Consider the following 13,695-nt stretch of genomic DNA (forward strand, 5'->3'; position numbering starts at 1 on the left):
GAAATGGGTACTTGACTGAAAACAGGCCCCAAACTAGATTTTAAAGGTTCTTTTGTCTTATATAAGGGCAGCAGAAAAAAGTCAAATGCTTGATGCTTTTTTTTCTTTTTTCCCCAGGAATATAACTAGCAGAACTAGTTATGTTAGCAGGAATGCTGTGAATTGCAGCCTTGAGTTCACTATGCAAAATGTAAGACACTAAGACACCCACCTAAACTCATAGGAACTGCAGCCTGAGTCAGAATTTTCACTAAAGCCTAAAGTGTTTTCTGGAACAGTATAATCTGTGGTATTTTAGATATTTAATATGAAGTTAAAACAAGAGTTTTCCTTCTGAGGAAGATACTGAAGGCTTTAATCTCCAAAACTGGCTTCAAAACCAATGAAATCTTCTTTCAGCTGCCTGCTTTAAAAATGTGTGTGTGTGTGTGTGTAGACTAGGGCACCTATAACTTACCTTCTTTTGTGGTCAAAGTTTGTTTCTTTAAGAAGAAGGAGTTTGTTTCTTTCTATCTCAGGGAGGCATCAGGCATCAGCAATTTTCCAGGACAGCCAGGGGGATCTAAAACTTTTCTGCAGCGTAAAGAAGTGCACGTGGCGATATCTGCCAAAGCTGATTCATTTGCAGAGACTATCCTTCCTTTTAGCTTAGTTTGAAAGCATTCAAAAAATCTCCCACTGCTTAGATGAAGTATTGGACTGTGTTTTAATAAGGCATTAGGAAATGGCTAACTAATAATACTTTCAATGTGCAGTCACTCCTGCTGGTGTGGGTTGGCAGCCTGCAGTGTCGCACGGTGCTGTGACGTGAGCAGGTGACCTCAGGCTGAGGAGGGAAGGGACCGACCTGGGGAGGCAGGCGCCAGGGAGGTGCTCCAGCAGTCAGGCAGGGATGCTGCAGCTGGGGAGCGCTGGTCCTGTCTCCTGCTCGGTACAAGTTTCACAGACTATCCCAAGCAGCCGTCTGTCAAAGGACAGGGGGATACACATACCTCAAATATTTACGGTGCCTCTACTTTGAGAATGAGACAGTTCGTTCACATCTGCGAACGGGCTACTTTTAAAACATCAAAATAAACCATCTGGCTGCGCAACTGTTTCTAATTACTTCCCTGCCTAGACTGTAAACTTCGGGGTTTGGCACCGGCCTCCTTCCCAGAGCGCTGCCCAAATCCCGCTCCCAGGCAGCTAATCAGAGCCCCTGCAGCACGGGGGGGAGCAGCGCTGGAGCCGGGCTTGTCCGGCGCGCAGCTCTCCGCGTGCCTGCCGCCTCTGTCCGCCCGTCCGTCCGTCCGCCCGTCTGCAGGAGCGCCCCAGGTGCGCTCAGCACAGCTCGCACCATGCTCGCACCGGGGCTGCTGGGGCTGGTGCTGCTGCTGCTGCTTGGCCCCGCGCTGCCGGCCGGGCCCCCCGCCCTGCGGTAAGTGCGGCTCTCAGGTCTCACGGGGGGAGCGACTGATTCTGAGGTGCCAGGAGTGTGGAAGCTGGGCTTGCGGAGGGAGCGGTGGAGCACTTTGTTGGCTCTTCCTCTGCCTCCTTGAAGGTGATGCTAAGGGAAACGCTCTGGGTCACTGGGAACCTCAGTAGATAGGGGCATTTGCAGACTGTGGAGTTATTTGCAATGATGAATTTGATGCCCAAAATGCACACTCTGAAAGCAGTGAAGGGAGAAGAGCTGACTAGTGATTACACTTTACACCCAAACCTGCAGATTCTGCTGCCTGAGTGGAGCAGAGACCTAACCACAGAACCCTGCTTATCGCTGCACTTTGGTGCGATGGCACAATGAGGTGCACTGCCCTTCACTCTCCACCTCCACCACAGCCAGCACATGCTGGCTCCTAAGGCCAGTGGCTCCTTTGCTCCAGAGCCTTGCAAAATCTGCTATCTGAGAAGGGCAGGTTCTTTTCATCTACATCTTCAATATTCCTTAGCGTTGTGAAGACCTGTTTTTGGCCTGAGCAGTCCTTTGTGGTTTTTCCTATGATTCAGCTCCTGATGAGACAAAGTGTGATATTCCCTGAGAATGTCCTGAAAGTGCTGATTCCCGTGTGCTCTGGTGCATGGTTCAATTGCATGGCAGAGCTGCAAATCTACAGATCTAGAATTAGATTCTGCTGCCTTTACCACAACCACAGCCACAACCTACAGTGTTGCGTGGAAAGCCATGATTACTTTGGTTTCCTTTTCCATTGGAAGCATGGATCATATACATCTGACAACCAGAAGGATTACTTTGGCAAACATATTTTACTAGAATCAACCTTAGGAGTGCTGTATGATGTATATTCCTGTTATGCTACCCCAATGTTTGGATGTATATGGTGTCTCTAAACTTTTTGAAATAATTAAGATCAAAATTTTTCATGATGGACAATCAAACTATGAGTGTCTGTGCATATATACCAGATATGCCTGATGGGAAAGTAGATGAGGCCAATGTAGTTGAAAAGGGAAGTAAAATAAAGTGTAAGCATTCTTGCGGGTAGCAATGAGGTTTGATGAAAACAAAGAAAACTGGGTGATTTGAGACAAGTAATGATTTGCAACCATAGCTGAAGACGTGGTAAGAACAATATTCTGGGTTTTGGCTGAAGCCAGTGATAGGAGGGTGGTTTCAAGTGAGCCAAGCTCTCATCTGCTGCTCTGAGCTGCCGCCCCTGGCTTTGACCACAGCTCATTCAGTTTGTTGTCCCCCACAGAAGCGCTTTGGGTATCCCTGCTTCCTGCCGGCTGTCCCGGACTGAGTCGGAGCTGAGGTGCCGTGTCCCGGGGGGGAAGCTGTGCAGTGATAGAGGCAGGTGTGAGTGTGGAGTCTGCATCTGCCAAGTGACTGAGTCTGGCAAATACTACGGTCCACTCTGCGAGTGCCACGACTGGGTGTGCGAGACCTACGACGGGAAAGTCTGCACAGGTAAAGAAGCCCTGATGATGACAGAAGCTTAGAAAATTGGGAATATATATGAAAACCAGGAACACAGCACACTGATACAGTAGAGACATGATTGTATACAGGTCCCTGAAACATGACTCTAAATGGAATTGTGGGCACATCCAAGGATTTTGCCAGATTAAAGGATAGAAATTACAGGCACTGTGTCTGCTATAAAATGGGACTTAGCTTGGAGCAAGATTCATCTGCATCAGGGGCAAAAGCAGGAGTTGCTTTGGGTTGGAGGCTCTGCAAACAATGTTTTAAGTCTAATATAGGATGTAATATTGAACACATTTTTATATATTTCTTCATTTGAAGAAAACTATTTTAAACTATTTACAAAAAATCAATTTTGTCCAGTGATTATTTTTTTCTTCTCCTGCTATAAGAAAAAAGACTTACTGTAAGATGTACCACACTCATATTTGCTATATAAGCATGAAAACTCTGATTTTCTCTAAGTAATGATAATACTTTCCAAATAAAGACTTCAAACAATGTAATTGTAATGTGGCTTCAGGGATTCCCCCACTGACACTGTATTCTTTAATAACATACATTCTGGGACAAAATTTAGTGCCTGCCAGTTGTTGGAACATGTCGCTTGGTTTACATCTAAGCATTATCGCTCTTTCATCTTTTCAGCTGTCTTTACTTAAGTTTCTGGGTTATTTTGGTCAGATTTTTTTTTTTTTTAAGCAGCTTAGAATAGGATTTTAGAAAAAAGCAGGGAGAAGAAATGCCATCACATTCCTCAGGGGATTCAGCCTGGAGCTTGATGAAAGGGGCCAGAAGGGTACTTCATTTCTAGTATCCCTGTTTCAACAGCTTTACCAGATTCACAGAAACGTGTCATCTTTTCAGGCCAAAACCTGCAATTAGGTCAATGGGAATGTTAAAAAAATTCTTCTAGCAAGAGGACAATACAAATGCATTCCAGCAGTTGGTTTGGCAAATTTTGTAGGAAAAAAGACCAAACTTACCTTAGCAACAATTTATGCAGGAAGTCCAGTAATAACATGAAAAGACCAAGAATGGGATTATGAGAAAAAGAGTTATATTTGGCACCTGTGACTTTAGAGTTCTGTAGTGAAACTGATTTCTAGGCTCTTCAGTAAGCAGTATTAAATCCTTCTACATAGGAAATATCACAGCATTTCACTGCTTTGCTGTCCCAAACATGAATTCTTTGATTGGTAGTGTTATTTCAAAGTGTTTGCTGTTGTTGCTAGGTTAATTGCATAAATGGAAACTGAAAGCTCCTTCAATTTTAATATTCTACTGTAAATTCGACCATCATGTTCCTGTTAATATCATGAACAGTGGCTGCAAGTTTTGTAAGGGCTTTGGTGATATAGTGTGCTCACAGAATAAACAGAGCCAAGAGATCTCTTAACAATATTTAGCTTTTGGGTAGCACTTCATGCAGCAGTTCAAAGATGTGAATGCTAAGTGATTAAATGTTTTTAAAACTATTTTCTGTACTTGTCACTTTGTCACTCCTAGCTGGAGTATTGAAGCCGTGTTCCCACGTTACCACTGAGAAGTGAGATAATTTGAATTCTCTCTTCTGGGAAAAAAACTCCACAAAACTAGTAAAAAACTCACTACAAAGTCTTGGGGAGATAAACAACTGTGAAGGGTACAGGAGTTTCGCTTTCTTCGTTTGGGCTTATCAACAATTGTGCTAAAAACCCAGCTGACTTTGTTGCAGTCCAGGGCTGCCCAGCACTGCAGGAGATCAGCCCCAGGTAACTCTTCCAGAGCTGGGATCCAGTTGGTGAAACGCCTCCTTTCAGGCTGTACTTGTTGCCCTCTTCATTTTCCCCCCATGTTTTTAGTCACTGAAATTGTGTATATGTGGGAGGAAGGCAGCATATAAAAGAAGGCCAGATCTAGGATAACTCTAGGAAGGAGAGTGGAACTTAGGTTGAATAATATTTTCCCTTACCCAAATATTCAGTGAACTGCACCCGGTGATGTTTCTTAACATTACATCATCAGGACAATTTCCAGTGTATGACATATTTCTCTTTCTTTGCATTTTTGGGCCATTTTTTTACTTAATGATGAAGTTGTGTTTCCTCTAAGTGAATCGCCATAATGTCTTTCTGCAGTTCTATTTCTGTTTCCTGCTTTAATTTTCTTTTTCAAATTTTTGTTTTGACATTTGCAGTCCCTTTTAATTGTGGATCTCTCCTGACATAGGCAACAGCAGCAACTGCTGACTGGAGAATTTCTAGACACTCCTTCAACATCTCTCTAGAAAGCCATGGTAATTGAGGCTAATGCTGTTTAAAATATGCTACTTTTCAAGCTGCCAGAGTGATTCCTTTTTCAAGTGACTGATGTCTGATCACCAGTGATGTTCATATTCAGAGATGGACAGGAAGAGTTGTTTGAGTCACGAATGCCAAAGATAGCTGTGTTTTCCTGCCAGTCAATTCAGACATACCTCCACTTCCCTTGCCTGTCCCAAGCTAAAAAAAAAAAAAAATCAGTTGCTCAATATGCAGCTCTTTATCTTAAAGGCACTTTCTGTGTCAGATCCACTTTCTGGACCAGTTGTTGAACAGTCATATTCTCGAGAGAGAAAGGCTGAAGGTAAAGAAAATATCAGCTATCCATCTGATTGATTTGCTTTTTCTAATAAACCTTTTGTAAAAATGAGAAAGAGGCTATGTCATGAGTAATAAAGAAGAGCTGATTTAAATGTTGCTGTCCTTTTACTTTTCATTGAGACTTTGCTGTATTTCTCTCCCATTATGATTCCAGGTGCTTTTGAGTGAGTTCCAATAATTTTCTTGCCTTTCATCCCACTGGGATTGATAAAGTAACAGGTGATCCCTCATGGAGTCAGGAACAAAGGAGGAACCAAGTACTGTGTGTGGTCTGAATCATTGAGTCTCCTGTCCTCCCCCTGGCCTTTTTATTTGCTTTATGTATCATGGGCTGTAGAGGAAATCAAGTAGATACTGTCCTGTCATTCTCTTTGCAATGTCAGGGACATCTTTATTTTATCTTTTGTTGACAATCTGCAGGGAGATGAGCTAAGAGGAGGAAGACTGAATCAAAACCAATCAGATCCCCAAAGGATTTATGCTTCATTCAGAACAGACAATATACTTGTTGCTGGTTTTTTGCAGGTAGTAGTTCTGACCTCAAACAGTTGCATATTGCCTCAGGCTTTCTTAGCCTAAGTGGAGCCCATATTGTGTGTGAGGGAAAGTGGAATATAGGACTAATTCCTGTCATATCACTGCTTGATACCTATTGCTCTGTGGGGTTTTTGCAGTACAGTGGAAAATACATTTTAGTGAATTTTTTTGTGGGTTTTGTTTGTTTGTTCATTTGAGGTTTTGTTTGTTTGGGTTTTCTTGTTTTGTTTGGTTGCTTGGTTTGGGAATTTTTATTTAACCTTTTTTACTTTGTCTGTGGTTAATGAAAAACTAAACTAAGCATAGACTTCAGTGGCCAAATGAAGTGGGAACACTCTGGATGTTCATAGAGAATGCACCATAAGAACTGCCAGCTGAGTCAGGTGTGATTGCACTGCTTGTAGTACGTGAGATGAAAAGACAGATACAATTTGGTGACAATATAGGCAGCAACACATGAAGAAAGCTTGTCTTTGCTCAGAACTGTATTTGTTATCTTTTTTTCATAGTTATTAAGATTTTATGAACCATTTTTCTTCCAAACTGAAATACCTTTTACACCTACTGAAAAATTATGGCACAGTCTGATTTTCCATAAGCAGTTGCTGTGGAACTAGCTGCTTTTCAGGCCAGTGAAATATATTTTCTGTTTCTTTCTCCAAAGCTGTGGTTGCTGTGGGTGCTGTACCTATTTTAATACTAGTTCAGCAGTATAATGCCAGTGTTAGTCGTTGGTTTTCACAGCCAGAGGTATTATCATGCATAACATGAAGGATAAAAGGATTTAAGTGCTATTATTTCCTGATCAGTAAGGTTTTAAACTATGTAGAGAACGCAAGTGAAAAATTAAATTGACAAGGAGTAGATATAGAAATAAAAAGATAAATCCAAATTGAAGTATTAATCTATGCATCCATGGGAGTTTATTTGATGTATGGTACTATATACCAGTTTAAGAGAGTTAGGAATTTGAAGATGGAATTTGGAGAACATTTTAGGCTGAGGACTGCTCTTTACACAGAAGCTGAATAGTGTCTTCAGGCAGAGCTATCAAAGTTGAGCTGGAAAGGCTCTAACAAATGTGCTTTTGTATTTGTACTGAAGGGAGGTCTGACATACTGATTATTCATTGAGCAGCATTTCTTGCTAAAAGTGTGAAGAAAAGTCAGCCTGTGACCTGCATTGACTGCCATTTTCAAAGCCCTGGAACAGGTATAAGCCTCTTCTCTGTCAGAGGCCATGTTTGCAAAGATTCAACTGTGGCACACCTTGCCATTGGACACAAAGCATCCTTAAAAGACCAAGTTAAAAATAGGGCAGGAGGCTACTGACGAAAATGGAGGTTGCAGTTCTGCTCTGACCTAGTTTGCTTTAGTCCGGACTTCAGAACTTGCCATTTTGTGACTTTTCCTCCCAGAGCAGGGGTGTGTAGGTGTGATAATAGCATCCATACTCATCTCCAAACAGGTTCCCCAGGTTCTAGCAGAAGTGAAATCGTGATAGCATAGAGCTCACTGCAGGTTAATTTCCTTGCTAAGTGCTTGAGGTCCCAGCAGACACAAAAAACACAAGCTAAAGCCTGTATTATTCTCAACTTTGTGCTGTTGGTCCCTGATCTAGGTAAAGTCAAGCAGCCTTTGATACATTGACAATTGTTGTAGTTCCAAGCGCAGTGTGTGGGTTCATAGCAGTGGTGAGTGAGGCAGGAGGAAGCTTAGACACAAAAACTGCAGGGGGATTAATGGAAGGGAAGCAACTTAAAAGTAACATTAATTCTATGTATCTGGTTGCTTCGCCCTCATTTTGAGCACCTTTATTTGTAGATGCTAATGGTGGAAAATAGGTGTTAGTTTAAAAAGTAAAAGTGAGTGTGTTGGGCATGTGGAAGCACCTAGCAGAGCTGGATTATAGCCTGTCAGGCTGGCACTAACAGCAAAACAAGGTTGGGAGCAGCATCTCCTTCACCTTTTGTCCTTCTGTAGTCTGGGGTGACATGCTTAGCCATTGCAGAGAAAAAACCAAACCTTTGTGTGACTTTTGCCAAGGCAAATAAGTGTTCTGAAGTGTGCTTCAATTTTTATGCTCCTCACAGGCTGATAATGAACTGAAGTATATTGTTATTTAATTGAAAGAATGTTCTTTATTAAAAAATAGCTTACACAGGCTGTGTGTATAAACATTTCTATTAACATTTGTGTTTCAGAATCATTATCATGAAAAATATACGGTGAATAGAAAGTAGATGGTGTATTTAATGTTACAAGTTTTTATTAATTTTTTTACCTGCTTTATCAGTTGATAGGTGTCAGTGTGTGTTCTTATAACAGCCTTTTTTGGACAAACTGACTGTCTTGGTTTAATTTTCTATGCTTATTTAAAGTTTTATTGTTGGTAGCTGGTCCTTTCAAGGATTTCAAACAATCATCACTTATGGCACTGTACTCTAGACCTTTCAGTGTTAGTGTTCCCAAGTAGTTTGTCTTGAAAAAGAACATCACCTAAAAAGTTCCTATGAGCTTTTCTGGGAGGAAAGGACTAATTGCTTGAGCTTTCCAGGAAGAAGGGCAATTTGTGCCTGAAAAGTACTGGAGTTTGACTTTGGCCATGCAAAGAAGGACCCCATAGTATGTATGTGGTGCCAGAACTTACCAGTGTTTTAACTGGAGGGGTGTGGTGGTCGAGGCCATGTCATGGTGTGCTTATGGTGTGCACAGCTATACTGCTAGATTCAAATTTCCTTTGGAAATGTAAGGACTATGAAGGGAAAAAACCCTCCTCTTCTTTCGAACACTATTTTTAAAGGTTATTTAAAAGTTTCATTTCTTAGTGATGGAGGGAGTAATTTTTGCAGGTAGGGGTTTGTGTGCATTTTGTACATTGGGAGTGGGCTGGAACACCAACTTGACCAGTTGCATGACCATATTCTTGTATGTAGAAGAATGAGGATTCAAGAGACTTTAACTGGAGTTGTACCTGTCGCCTTTTTTGAAAGATCTGCTTTGCCCTTCTGTCTGTCCACCTGAGTAGCATCAGAGATACAATCTGGGACACTTTCTTGTCAGTGACCTAAAGAATGGCAGCCAGGGCTTTTGGAGTCGTATCTGGGTCGTTTTTATGGGGAAGGTCACTGGGAGTGCCAGCTCTGACACTGTCAGGAGTGAGCTGAGTAATAACTTTGTGATTTGGAAAACGTCACAGCCAAATCCCTTGCCTTAGCAACTCCATGCAGCAGCAGATGTTCTAACTAGAGCACCTGGTCACAGTGGTTTGTTCCTGGAGGCAGTTTTAGGCTGGGGAGATTGTGAGTGAGGGGGGGGAGAATCCTCCCGTGATCCAAAGAGACTGTCGAAGTGTACCTTTCTCAGGCATGCTTTTTCCAGTTTTCTGCCTCCAGCAGATCCTGTTCAGTCTTTTCAACCAGGTGGTATCTGTCATTTTAAATATTGGGGATGTTAGCTTTTATGATCCAGAGTTAGAGGCTATTGAATGTAAAAATAGCTCATTTAAGTATTTTTCCTGGTTTGCATATAATTTCCTATCTAATTAAAAGGCTGGATTAAAGTTATTTAAATCTTGAAGCTGTGTGGTTGTCAGCTAAGAAATGCTGAATCTATCTACCTTTGTTGAAGAGTCCTGTGCATTTACACTATTATGCGTCTTTTAATTTTATTGTAATTATGGTTTTCTCCAGTGAACTTATGCAGCAACAACAGGAGGAAAATGGTCACTTCCTGGTATTTGAAATGGTTTAGTTTAAAAACTTGGTAATATGTTGAGAGCAAGTTAAAATGTTAATCATTTACCTTAGTCCATTCATTTGCCTGAAATGTTGGGAACACACATGGCAAACAGTTTGGTAACACAGCAGTGTCAGGTAACACAAGTTTCTTGGAACCCCATTTCCTTACTCCCAAGTGTTTTAAACAGCATTTTCCAGAAAGTAACTGGATACTTGTGAAACTCAGTGGTACAAGCTCATTGAGTTCTCAGAAGCCAAAAGCCCCTCTTCAAAAATCCTGTTCCTTTCCACTTCCTGAAATGTCCAGACTCATTTCTTGTTTAGCCTTACCCCTTTGGAAATTATTGGAAACAATAGAGTTGGTATAAAATTTGAATTTCTTTTCAGCAGATGAAGATACAGGCATTTTTTAAGAGATGAATAATGAATGGTATTCTGTGAACAAGAGCTAAATTTGCATAATCCAAACCATTTCTATGTCCATCTCTCTTGTAAGTAATGTGGTTCCAAAAATGCAAGCCCTACTTCGAATGTCGGGAACATGCTTGGTATATGGAACTGAACTGTGATGGTCACAGCATCCAGCTCTCATATTCACCTTTCTTTGCAGTTCTTGCAACAAATTACTAGAAGGTATATGTTTTTCTTCTGATACTGAAGAGAAGGGAAGTTGAGGATACACCTCCTGATCATCTAAGGCTGGTAATGAGACTCAGAAGAAAACCCAAGTGTCTGAGTCCTTCCTAGGGACTCTCAAACCACCAAGTCCCTATGAGGTGTAAGAATAAAATCTGTTAGTATTAAAACCATCAGTTAAGGCTGTGTCAAAACCACATTTTATGTTGTTTTGGTCCTAAAAATACTATTTCCTACAAAAAATAGTTGTGTATTCTTTTTCCTAAGAGCTACCTCTGCTTCAGGTGGGCAATAATTGTTGATTTCTATGTGTAAGAAAGAATTTTTATGTGTATTTCTAAGCTGGAAATAATTTTACATCTGTAGTCTAACATGCAGAGGTAAGGCTGAGACCTGCTACAGAATGATGGAAGTGAGTATTACAAATTTATTTAGGTTTTTTTCTGGCACCTTTGTAGTCCTGTAAATTCTGTGGGAGGCAGATAACCAGTAAGAAATACATTTAAAATCAGAAAATGGTCTTGAAGCTCTTAATTGAAGTACTGTTGTTGCACTGGAAGTTCTGACTGTCTTTTGAAATAATTTTATTTAATTCTCACTTCTGTTTCAAGCCACAGATAATCCTCATCAGAGACACAGCAAATATGATGAAGGATGAAGCACAATTCCTAGGCTGTGCTTAGGAAGAGATCAAGTTTCCAGATATTACTGACAGAAAATTGCCCACCACTTAGGTCCAGTTTCTCTGGATGGGAATAGAGAATGTAGGAACTATTGCAGTGCGTACAACTACTTTCCATTTATGTGAGTTTGCCTGCAGTTGGCATTTTGGGAAATTCTTTTGTCCAGTAAACCCAGATAGAGTGAACTTTTTTCTCTTTCTAGACAGCCAGTTGAATATGAGCCAGCAATGTGCCTTGGTGGCCGAGAAGGCCAAGGGCATCCTGGCCTGTGTCAGGAATAGTGTGGCCAGCAGGAGCAGGGAGGGCATTCTCCCCCTGTACTTGGCACTGGTGAGGCCACACCTTGAGTGCTGTGTCCAGTTCTGGGCCCTCAGTTTGGAAAGGACATTGAGACTCTTGAGCGCATCCAGAGGAGGCAACGAAGCTGGAGAGGAATATGGAATATAAGCCCTGTGAGGGATGTTTTAAGGAGCTGGGGCTGTTCAGCCTGGAGAAGAGGAGGCTTAGAGGTGACCTTATTGCTCTCTACAACTTCCTGAAGGAAAGTTGTAGACAGGTGGGGGTTGGTCTCTTCCACTGGGCAGCACTGACAGAACAAGAGGACACAGCCTTAAGCTACATCAGGGAAGGTATAGGTTGGATATTAGGAAGAAATTTTTCACCAAAAGAATAATAAAGTACTGGAATGCTCTTCCCACTGGAGGTGGTAGAATCACCATCTCTGGATGTATTTAAAAAAAGACTGGACACAGCACTTGGTGCTATAGTCAAGTTGAGGTGTTAGGGCATAGGTTGGACTTGATGATCTTAGACATCTCTTCCAACCTCATTATTCTGTGATCCTGTGGTTCTGTGATTTTGATTTCCCATTCACAGGGCTTTAGGGCATCATCCTATAGTGAAAAGTACTGGAATATTTCTTACTGCCTTTTTTTTCCCCAAGGCCGCCTAATTAATTGAAGTCTAGCAGAGAAACATTAGAGCATATCATTGGCATTAGTCATAAACAGAGAGATTTAAATGTGGCATAGATTTCTGTATCACAATAAAAAATAATTTTCTCTTCAAGATTTATAATGTTTAACTTCTTACAAGCTTTGTGTAGACATGTACCAAAAAATTGATTTGAGATAGGATTGGCAAAATTACCGAACCTCAGTCATGTACTTTGTTGGATTTAGGAGTGGATCTTGTCACTCATCTTTCCTCTTCAGGTTAAAAATATGTTTTAATAAAAGCAGATGTTTTGGCTGCTTTTTATGTTTTTCCAAAGCTTAGCAGAAGCCAATGTTTTCTGCTGACAAAAGTCTAATGAAATCAATAAAGTTATGCCAACAGAGAATTGGTCTTACAGCAATTCTGGCCCTTGTTTGGCCAAAATCTCTGGGTAATAGCTGACAAAATTACAGCAGCAAAATATAGACCCTGTCATTTACCTGCAAGTGGTAATGGTAAAACAATAACAACAACGACATCTCCAAAGTTTTAAATGCTTTTAAGCTTGACAGCATTTTACATGAATTTCTGTTTTGTTTTCCTTCTGAGTATTGTGCTGCTTTAAAGAGTTATATGTTACTTAGTGGTAGTTTGACAGGACATTGACCAAAATAATTTTTCTCCAGAATGTCAGAATTGGACTTAGCAGGAATGCGAGTTATGTGAGAAAACAGTCTGATAAATGAAAACCCATTTTTCAAAGATTTAAACTCAGATGTATAAATGAAGGAATTGTTTAAACTGAGAGATCTATCCCAGCTTTTATTACATGGTCTTTTGGTTTGGAAAGCCATAATAACATTAAGATTTTGTAATGAGAATTTTTTGGATGAGAAGAGTAAGTCTCAACCCCCTCTCCTGTCACAATCCTAAAGCTTTTGTATATGACTTTTTGTAAATTAGGAAATTCCATTCTAAACTTATCAGCTGCTTCAAATGTATGTCTGGTACACTTACATGCAGGTTAGAAAAGCTTTTATTTACAGATATTGTCCAGAAAATACAACATGATTTCTCTGTAGATGGTTTCAAAAGGTCATGTCACATGAGAATTTCTGAATTAAGCTCTTGCTGAATAATATCTTAAAGGATAATATTTAAATAGTTACCACAGACTTCTTTTTATTTCATGGGTGCCTATCAGAGGTTTTTAGAATAATCTTACTCTTTCTGGAACATCATGTATCAAGCTCTTTTGAAAAAAGATCAATAATTCCTCTGGCCTTTCATGGGCTTCCAGTTCTCTGAATTTTTGCATTTCAGGTGTTGTCTTGGCTTTTCCTCCATCTTTTTCTGCATGAGCTGTGGTTGCCACTCCCGCTCTCAGCATTTTGGTCATATCCAATTGCCAATTTGTTTTACTAATTCCATTTCCTCTTGACAGTCTTTTCTGCTTTTTGGGTGGTCTATATCTGGCTCACTTCCTTGGCACTGCTCCTCAAAATGGTCCTAATCCGTTCCTCTGGCTCATCAAAGAACAGTTGTTTTCATGAGGACCTGGGTGGAAGTCAGATCCATCTTGGCTCTCTTTACATTCCCTGGTGGCTC

General features: G+C 40.8%; 1 protein-coding gene across 1 annotated transcript in view; it reads left to right on the forward strand.

The window, feature by feature from the left end:
- The first annotated feature begins 1,217 nt into the window (after positions 1-1,217).
- ITGBL1 (integrin subunit beta like 1) overlaps positions 1,218-13,695 on the forward strand; it is a 124,197-nt gene continuing 111,719 nt past the window's right edge. Inside the window, exons 1-2 of the mRNA XM_009085328.4 lie at positions 1,218-1,420; positions 2,703-2,914. Of these exons, the coding sequence (XP_009083576.3) occupies positions 1,341-1,420; positions 2,703-2,914 (292 nt within the window). The 5' untranslated portion in view covers positions 1,218-1,340. The remainder of the gene's footprint in view (positions 1,421-2,702; positions 2,915-13,695) is intronic.

This window comes from Serinus canaria, chromosome 1 (genome assembly GCF_022539315.1).
Source record: "Serinus canaria isolate serCan28SL12 chromosome 1, serCan2020, whole genome shotgun sequence".
NCBI classification, from domain to species: domain Eukaryota; kingdom Metazoa; phylum Chordata; class Aves; order Passeriformes; family Fringillidae; genus Serinus; species Serinus canaria.